Source organism: Oncorhynchus nerka, linkage group LG13, assembly GCF_034236695.1.
Source record: "Oncorhynchus nerka isolate Pitt River linkage group LG13, Oner_Uvic_2.0, whole genome shotgun sequence".
NCBI classification, from domain to species: Eukaryota; Metazoa; Chordata; class Actinopteri; order Salmoniformes; family Salmonidae; genus Oncorhynchus; species Oncorhynchus nerka.
The window spans coordinates 194,490-205,000 of NC_088408.1; the positions used below are offsets into that span (position 1 = coordinate 194,490).

The following is a 10,511-nucleotide window of genomic DNA, read 5'->3' on the forward strand; positions in this document are numbered from 1 at the left end:
TGAAGGTACCACGTTCATCTGTACAAACAATAGTACGCAAGTATAAACACCATGGGACCACGCAGGCGTCATACCGCTCAGGAAGGAGACGCGTTCTGTCTCCTAGAGATGAACGTACTTTGGTGCGAAAAGTGCAAATCAATCCCAGAACAACAGCAAAGGACCTTGTGAAGATGCTGGAGGAAAGAGGTACCTATATCCACAGTAAAACGAGTCCTATATCGACATAACCTGAAAGGCTGCTCAGCAAGGAAGAAGTCACTGCTCCAAAACCGCCACAAAAAAAGACAGACTACGGTTTGCAACAGCACTTGGGGACAAAGATTGTACTTTTTGGAGAAATGTCCCCATGTGTCTGTTGAAACTGTTTGGCCATAATGACCATTGTTATGATTGGAGGAAAACGGGGGACGCTTGCAAGCCGAAGAACACCATCCCAACCGTGAAGCATGGGGGTGGCAGCATCATGTTGTGGGGGTGCTTTGCTGCAGGAGGGACTGGTGCACTTCACAAACTAGATGGCATCATGACAGAGGAAAATTATGTGGATATATTGAAGCAACATCTCAAGACATCAGTCATAGCCTCAAGCTCATTACCATAACGCAACATTTCCTATTCATGAAAATCGCAAATGAAATTAAATAAATATATTCAAACACAAGCTTAGCCTTTTGTTAACAACACTGTCTTCTCAGATTTTCAAAATATGCTTTTCAACCAAAGCTACACAAGCATTTGTGTAAGAGTATTGATAGCCTAGCATAGCATTAAGCCTAGCATGTCATGGCTCACATCAACACCATTATCCCAGAAACCCTAGACCCACTCCAATTTGCATACCGCCCAAACAGATCCACAGATGATGCAATCTCTATTGCACTCCACACTGCCCTTTCCCACCTGGACTAGAGGAACACCTACGTGAGAATTCTATTCATTGACTACAGCACAGTTCAACACCATAATGCCCTCCAAGCTCATCACTAAGCTAAGGACCCTGGGACTAAACACATACCTCTGCAACTGGATCCTGGACTTCCTGACAGGCTACCCCCAGGTGGTAAGGGTAGGTAACAACACATTTGACACACTGATCCTCAACACTGGAGCAGGGGTGCGTGCTCAGTCCCCTCCTGTACTTCCTGTTCACCCATGACTGCGTGGCCAGGCACGACTCCAACACCATCATTAAGTCTGCCGACGACACAACAGTGTCAACCCCTAACCCTAACCAAACCGACAACGACGAGACAGCTTATAGGGAGGAGGCCGGCGACCTGGCCAGGTGGTGCTAGAATAACAATCTATCCCTCAACGTATCCAAGACTAAAGAAATGATTGTGGGCATCAGGAAAGGCAGGACCGAGCACGCCCCCATTCTCATCGACAGGGCTGTAGTGGAGCAGGTTGAGAGCTTCAAGTTCCTTGGTGTCCTCATCACCAACAAACTACAATGGTCCAAACACACCAAGACAGTCGTGAAGAGGGCACGACAAAGCCTATTCCCCCCTCAGGATCCTCAAAAGATTTGGCATGGGTCCTCAGATCCTCAAAAGGTTCTACAGCTGCAACATCGAGAGCATCCTGTTATTATTCACTGTCTTCTTACTGTTGTTTTTTTTATTTCTTTACTTATCTATTGTTCACCTAATACCTATTTTCTTTAATTTACAAATGGCACTGTTGGTTAGGGCCTGTAAGGAAGCATTTCACCTGTTGTATTCGGGGCACGTGACAAATAAACTTTGATTTGATCACTTCTTTCACTGTACAAAGACAAAAGAGATGAAAAACCTTGCTTCGGATATTCTGTCGTTCAAGGCAACCGAAACTGTCAGGAGCAGACAAATATGCCCGCCTCTCCAGTTGGTAGCTCGTTCAGGAAAATCCAAGGCTTTGCTGCGGCCTACTTTAGCAATCTTCCGTTCAGCAATTCACAGCCATTATTAACGTTCAGAAGAGCAAAGAGATATGAAACTATGTAAACAGTACTTAGTAAAGTGCCATTAATTAAACAATATATTAAACTGCTCTATATTAAATCAAAGTTTGTCACAATTTGGCGGAGCTCTCTGGGAAACGTGTTACGGCATTGGTGCCTCCGGGAATCCCCTACATGGTCTTGTTAGGTACCTTAATGCTGACGTGTGTGTGTGTGTGTGTGTGTGTGTGTGTCTCTGTCTGCGTGTAGGTGGAGAACATGTTGTACCCTAAACTGATAGCTGTGAACTCCGCCCACTTTGACTTCCATGGTTGTAACTTCTCCGAGAAGAACATGTACGCCCGCGACAAGAGAGACGGTCAGAGCAAAGAGGGCAGTGGACGCGTGGCCATGCACAAAGCTATAGGACTACTACACAGGTAATATCACTACGCACAAAGCTATAGGACTACTACACAGGTAATATCACTACGCACAAAGCTATAGGACTACTACACAGGTAATATCACTACGCACAAAGCTATAGGACTACTACACAGGTAATATCACTACGCACAAAGCTATAGGACTACTACACAGGTAATATCACTACGCACAAAGCTATAGGACTACTACACAGGTAATATCACTACGCACAAAGCTATAGGACTACTACACAGGTAATATCACTACGCACAAAGCTATAGGACCACTACACAGGTAATATCACTACGCACAAAGCTATAGGACTACTACACAGGTAATATCACTACGCACAAAGCTATAGGACTACTACACAGGTAATATCACTACGCACAAAGCTATAGGACTACTACACAGGTAATATCACTACGCACAAAGCTATAGGACTACTACACAGGTAATATCACTACGCACAAAGCTATAGGACTACTACACAGGTAATATCACTACGCACAAAGCTATAGGACCACTACACAGGTAATATCACTACGCACAAAGCTATAGGACTACTACACAGGTAATATCACTACGAAAGCGTACAAAGCTACAAAGCTATAGGACTACTACACAGGTAATATCACTACGCACAAAGCTATAGGACCACTACACAGGTAATATCACTACGCACAAAGCTATAGGACTACTACACAGGTGTAGGACTACTACACAGGTAATATCACTACGCACAAAGCTATAGGACCACTACACAGGTAATATCACTATGCACAAAGCTATAGGACCACTACACAGGTAATATCACTACGCACAAAGCTATAGGACTACTACACAGGTAATATCACTACGCACAAAGCTATAGGACTACTACACAGGTGTAGGACTACTACACAGGTAATATCACTACGCACAAAGCTATAGGACTACTACACAGGTAATATCACTACGCACAAAGCTATAGGACCACTACACAGGTAATATCACTACGCACAAAGCTATAGGACCACTACACAGGTAATATCACTACGCACAAAGCTATAGGACTACTACACAGGTAATATCACTACGCACAAAGCTATAGGACCACTACACAGGTAATATCACTACGCACAAAGCTATAGGACTACTACACAGGTAATATCACTACGCACAAAGCTATAGGACCACTACACAGGTAATATCACTACGCACAAAGCTATAGGACTACTACACAGGTGTAGGACTACTACACAGGTAATATCACTACGCACAAAGCTATAGGACCACTACACAGGTGTAGGACTACTACACAGGTAATATCACTACGCACAAAGCTATAGGACTACTACACAGGTGTAGGACTACTACACAGGTAATATCACTACGCACAAAGCTATAGGACTACTACACAGGTGTAGGACTATTACACAGGTAATATCACTACGCACAAAGCTATAGGACTACTACACAGGTGTAGGACTACTACACAGGTAATATCACTACGCACAAAGCTATAGGACTACTACACAGGTAATATCACTACGCACAAAGCTATAGGACTACTACACAGGTGTAGGACTACTACACAGGTAATATCACTACGCACAAAGCTATAGGACTACTACACAGGTAATATCACTACGCACAAAGCTATAGGACTACTACACAGGTGTAGGACTACTACACAGGTAATATCACTACGCACAAAGCTATAGGACTACTACAAAGCTATAGGACTACTACACAGGTGTAGGACTACTACTGTGGGAAGCATTGGAGTCAACATGGGCCAGCATCTCTGTGGAAGGCTTTAGATACCTTGCAGAGTCTATGTCCTGACGAATTGAGGCTGTTCTGAGGACAAAAAAGGGTACAACTCAATATTAGGGAGGTGTTCTTAATGTTTTGTAAACTCAGTGTATGTTGGAGTGTAATTATTATATACAGTGTATTCGGAAAGTAATCAGACCCCTTGACTTTTTCCACATTTTGTTTCAGGTAGTGATGCAGTGATATGACATTTTGGTACGTTTCAGGTAGTGATGCAGTGATATGACATTTTGGTACGTTTCAGGTAGTGATGCAGTGATATGACATTTTGGTACGTTTCAGGTAGTGATGCAGTGATATGACATTTTGGTACGTTTCAGGTAGTGATGCAGTGATATGACATTTTGGTACGTTTCAGGTAGTGATGCAGTGATATGACATTTTGGTACGTTTCAGGTAGTGATGCAGTGATATGACATTTTGGTACGTTTCAGGTAGTGATGCAGTGATATGACATTTTTGGCCAAAAGAAATGTTACCATTTAACCGATATTAAAAATGTAGCGGCCTTTTAAGCATTCTAGTTCAGTTAAACAGTTAACACACACATGTACGCAGAGGTCTAAGGCACCACATCTCAGTGCAAGTGGGGTCACTACAGTCCCTGGTTCGAATCCAGGCTGTATCACATCTTGCCGTGATTTGGAGTCCCATCATAGGGCGGCGCACACACACACACACACACACACACACACACACACACACACACACACACTGACCCAAAATTTAGTTGGCATTTCCTTATGTCCCCATTACCAGTAAAACATCATCAAAACCTATTTCTTTCATTTACTTGATGTGCTGTTTTGTTGTTCATTTGTTCAGTCGTTTCATTCTCAACCAGGATTTCTATGGAACGCCGTTTGGGTCTTTGCGTGTCAAAAAAGATACACGTGAAATAACACTATTTGACGTGTCTAACACACCATAACCTGTTTCAGTAAGCTATAGTTAGCTAGCTAACTATATAGGTAGCTGTCATCTAAAATAACCCTAATTTATAAGACCGACCTTTTTATTTTGAAGGCAAACTGCAAATTCCACTATTGTGCCTAATCCTTATTGTGGCTAGCTTCACAACACATAACCCAATCCGGTCGAGCCTCACTAGCCAGATTAAGCTATCTGGCTGTTTATAACATTGGTTTTGGGCAACAGGGTTAAGTAGCTATTTATTTTCATGAACTGAAGTTCAATTTCAACAGGCGAACAACAAGTGACAACCGAGCTAATACTTACAAGGATTCCTAAATCATAATCATTGCTAAGAATAATGAAAATGACTGCCGTTTCTACTGGTCATTGTTTTCAGGCTGGTTGTATTGGTGCTAGCTAGGTATCAAACTAAAGCTAGCTAGGTATCAAACTAAAGCTAGCTAGGTATCAAACTAAAGCTAGCTAGGTACCAAACTAAAGCTAGCTAGGTACCAAACTAAAGCTAGCTAGGTATCAAACTAAAGCTAGCTAGGTACCAAACTAAAGCTAGCTAGGTATCAAACTAAAGCTAGCTACCCCAGAAGTTGCGGGCGAACAAATGTTGCTTCATGTAAACACGTCGTTCGTGGCCGGTGTTTGCTTGTCTGCAGACTTTTTTGTACAGCTTTGACAGTGCTACTGTATATTTTTTGACACGCAAAGACCCAAACTGCGTTCCATAGTATGTATGTGGTGAAGCTAATAGCAGTGACACTATTACTGTGTAACTCCTGTAGGGCAACATCTGAAAAATAGCCCACTTTGTAGTGTGTACCGGTGCTCGACCAATCGGCGAAAGATAACATCACCCACGACAGAGAACGGTTGATCATCAAGGGCATTGAATTCCATTATCTTGGTGTTAATGGATTTCACCCGTTGAGTTGTCTCTCTGAAATGATCTTACTCCTTCCAATGACTGCTGGACTTGTTGACGACTCGATCCACACAGCAGACATTGTGGACGAGGTTAGGAATGCTGTGTTGAACTGCTGGACTTGTTGACGGCTCGATCCACACAGCAGACATTGTGGACCAGGTTAGGAATGCTGTGTTGAACTGCTGGACTTGTTGACGACTCGATCCACACAGCAGACATTGTGGACCAGGTTAGGAATGCTGTGTTGAACTGCTGGACTTGTTGACGACTCGATCCACACAGCAGACATTGTGGACCAGGTTAGGAATGCTGTGTGGACCAGGTTAGGAATGCTGTGTTGAACTGCTGGACTTGTTGACTTCTCGATCCACACAGCAGACATTGTGGACGAGGTTAGGAATGCTGTGTTGAACTGCTGGACTTGTTGACGACTCGATCCACACAGCAGACATTGTGGGCGAGGTTAGGAATGCTGTGTTGAACTGCTGGACTTGTTGACTACTCGATCCACACAGCAGACATTGTGGGCGAGGTTAGGAATGCTGTGTTGAACTGCTGGACTTGTTGACTACTCGATCCACACAGCAGACATTGTGGGCGAGGTTAGGAATGCTGTGTTGAACTTATAGCGCAACATTTTACGGGGTGTCATTACGGCATGTACCTACGTTATGTGGGTAATCACGGTAGCTTTGGCATGTACCTACGTTATATGGGTAATCACGGTAGCTTTGACATTTCTCATTACGTCATGTACCTACGTTATGTGGGTAATCACGGTAGCTTTGACATTTCTCATTACGTCATGTACCTACGTTATGTGGGTAATCACGGTAGCTTTGACATTTCTCATTACGTCATGTACCTACGTTATATGGGTAATCACGGTAGCTTTGACATGTACCTACGTTATGTGGGTAATCACGGTAGCTTTGACATGTACCTACGTTATATGGGTAATCACGGTAGCTTTGACATGTACCTACGTTATGTGGGTAATCACGGTAGCTTTGACATTTCTCATTACGTCATGTACCTACGTTATATGGGTAATCACGGTAGCTTTGACATGTACCTACGTTATGTGGGTAATCACGATAGCTTTGACATGTACCTACGTTATATGGGTAATCACGGTAGCTTTGACATGTACCTACGTTATGTGGGTAATCACGGTAGCTTTGACATGTACCTACGTTATATGGGTAATCACGGAAGCTTTGACATGTACCTACGTTATATGGGTAATCACGATAGCTTTGACATGTACCTACGTTATGTGGGTAATCACGGTAGCTTTGACATGTACCTACGTTATATGGGTAATCACGGTAGCTTTGACATGTACCTACGTTATGTGGGTAATCACGGTAGCTTTGACATGTACCTACGTTATGTGGGTAATCACGGTAGCTTTGACATGTACCTACGTTATGTGGGTAATCACGGTAGCTTTGACATGTACCTACGTTATGTGGGTAATCACGGTAGCTTTGACATTGGTTGTTAACATCGGCGTTAAACTAGACATCGGGCCGATATCGATGTTGTCATTTTTAGCTAATATCGACATCCCTAGTTATAGCCTTATTCTAAAATGGATTAAATATATATCTTTGTCTCAACAATCTACATAATATACTGCATAATGACAAAGTGAAACCAGGTTTTAAAAATGTTTTTCTCACATTTATTAAAAATACAAACCAGATTTACATAAATATTCAGACCCTTTTGCTATGAGACTTGAAATTGATCTCAGGTGCATCCTGTTTCCATTGATCATCCTTGAGAGGTTTCTACAACTTGGAGTCCATCTGTGGTAAATTCATTTGATTGGACATGATTTGGAAAGACACACCTGTCTATAAAAGGTCCCACAGTTGACAGTGCATGTCAGAGCAAAAACCAAGCAATGAGGTCGAAGGAATCGTCCGTAGAGCTCTGAGACAGGATGGTGTCGAGGCACAGATTTGGGGAAGGGTACCAAAAAAATTCTGTAGCATTGAAGGTCCCCAAGAACACAGTGGCCTCCATCATTCTGAAGCATTGAAGGTCCCCAAGAACACAGTGGCCTCCATCATTCTGAAGCATTGAAGGTCCCCAAGAACACAGTGGCCTCCATCATTCTGAAGCATTGAAGGTCCCCAAGAACACAGTGGCCTCCATCATTCTGAAGCATTGAAGGTCCCCAAGAACACAGTGGCCTCCATCATTCTTAAATGGAAGAAGTTTGGAACCACCAAGACTCTTCCTAGAGCTGGCTGCCCGGCCACACTGAGCAATCGGGGAGATGTGCCTTGGTCAGGGAGGTGACCAAGAACCAGATGGTCAATCTGACAGAGCTCCAGATGGGAGAACCTTCCAGAAGGACAACCTTCTCTGCAGCACTCCACCAATCAGGCCTTTATGGTAGAGTGGCCAGACGGAAGATTGAACCAAGATTGAACTCTTTGGCCTGAATGCCAAGCGTCACGTCTGGAGGAATCCTTGCATCATCCCTACGGTGAAGCATGGTGGTGGAAGCATCATGCTGTCGGGATGTTTTTCAGCGGCAGGGACCGGGAGACTAGTCAGGATCGAGGCAAAGATGAATAGAGCAAAGTACAGAGAGATTCTTGATGAAAACCTGCTCGAGAGCACACAGGACCTCAGACTGGGGTGAAGGGTCACCTTCCAACAGGACTACGAATATCCTTGAGTGGCTCAGCTAGAGCCAGGACTTGAACCTGATCGAACATGTCTGGAGAGACCTGAAAATAACTGCAGCGATGCTCCCCATCCAACATGACATTTTGAGTGGATCTGCAGAGAAGAATGGGAGAAACTCCCCAAATACAGGTGTGCCAAGCTTGTAGCGTCAAACCCAAGAAGACTCAAGGCTTTAATTGCTGCCAAAGATGCCAAAGGAGTAAATGGTCTGAATAATTATGTAAATGTAATATTTCAGTTTTAATATGTTAAAATACATTTGTAAAAATGTCTAAAAACCTGTTTTTGCTTTGTCATTATGGGACATTGTGTGGAGATTGATGAGGGGAAAACACTATTTAATCCATTTGAGAATAAGGCTGTAACGTAAGAAAATGTGGAAAAGTCAAGGGGTCCGAAAACTTTGGTAGAGTGGCCAGCCGGAAGCCACTCCTCAGTAGAAGGCACATGACCTCCCACTTGGAGTTTACCAAAAGGCACCTAAAGGACTCAGACCACTCACACCGATCAGGCCTGTATGGTAGAGCGGCCAGCCGTAAGCCACTCCTCAGTAGAAGGCACATGACCTCCCACTTGGAGTTTACCAAAAGGAAAACGAAAGACCATGAAAAACAATGTAAAAAAACCTTGAATGAGTAGGCGTGTCCAAACCTGAATGAGTAGGCGTGTCCAAACCTGAATGAGTAGGCGTGTCCAAACCTGAATGAGTAGGCGTGTCCAAACCTGAATGAGTGGGCGTGTCCAAACCTGAATGAGTAGGCGTGTCCAAACCTGAATGAGTAGGCGTGTCCAAACCTGAATGAGTAGGCGTGTCCAAACCTGAATGAGTAGGCGTGTCCAAACCTGAATGAGTAGGCGTGTCCAAACCTGAATGAGTAGGCGTGTCCAAACCTTGAATGAGTAGGCGTGTCCAAACCTGAATGAGTAGGCGTGTCCAAACCTGAATGAGTAGGCGTGTCCAAACCTGAATGAGTAGGCGTGTCCAAACCTGAATGAGTAGGCGTGTCCAAACCTGAATGAGTAGGCGTGTCTAAACCTGAATGAGTAGGCGTGTCCAAACCTGAATGAGTAGGCGTGTCCAAACCTGAATGAGTAGGCGTGTCCAAACCTGAATGAGTAGGCGTGTCCAAACCTTTGACTGGCATTGTATAATTATATGTATACTACCAAAGATTTTAGAACACCAACTCATTCAAGTTTATAATTACATTTTATTACTAATTTCTACATTGTAGAATAATAGTGAAGACAAAAACTATGAAATAACACATGTGGAATCATGTAACCAAAAAAGTGTTAACAAATATTTATTTTATTTTAATATAATATATTCCAAATTGACTGACCTTCATGTCTTAAAGTAATGATGGACTGTCGTTTCTCTTTGCTTATTTGAGCTGTTCTTGCCATAATAATGGACTTGGTCTTTTACCAAATAGGGCTATCTTCTGTATACCACCCCTACCTTGTCACAACACAACTGATTGGCTCAAATGCAATGCATGAATGAAATGCATTCCAGGTGACTACCTCATGAAGCTGGTTGAGAGAATGCCAAGAGTGTGCAAAGCTGTCGTCAAGGCAAAGGGTGGCTACTTTAAAGAATCTCAAGTATAAAATATATTTGTGATTTGTTTAACACTTGTTTTGGTTCCAACATGATTCCATATGTGTTGTTTCATAGTTTTGATGTTTTCACTATTATTCTACAATGTAGAAAATAGTCCAAATGAATCAGTATGTCCAAACCTTTGACTGGTACTGTATATATTA

General features: G+C 43.1%; 1 protein-coding gene across 1 annotated transcript in view; it reads left to right on the forward strand.

Moving 5' to 3' along the window:
- agbl5 (AGBL carboxypeptidase 5) overlaps positions 1–10,511 on the forward strand; it is an 84,507-nt gene that overhangs the window by 30,272 nt on the left and 43,724 nt on the right. Inside the window, 1 exon segment of the mRNA XM_065026106.1 lies at positions 2,195–2,364. Within this exon segment, the coding sequence (XP_064882178.1) occupies positions 2,195–2,364 (170 nt within the window).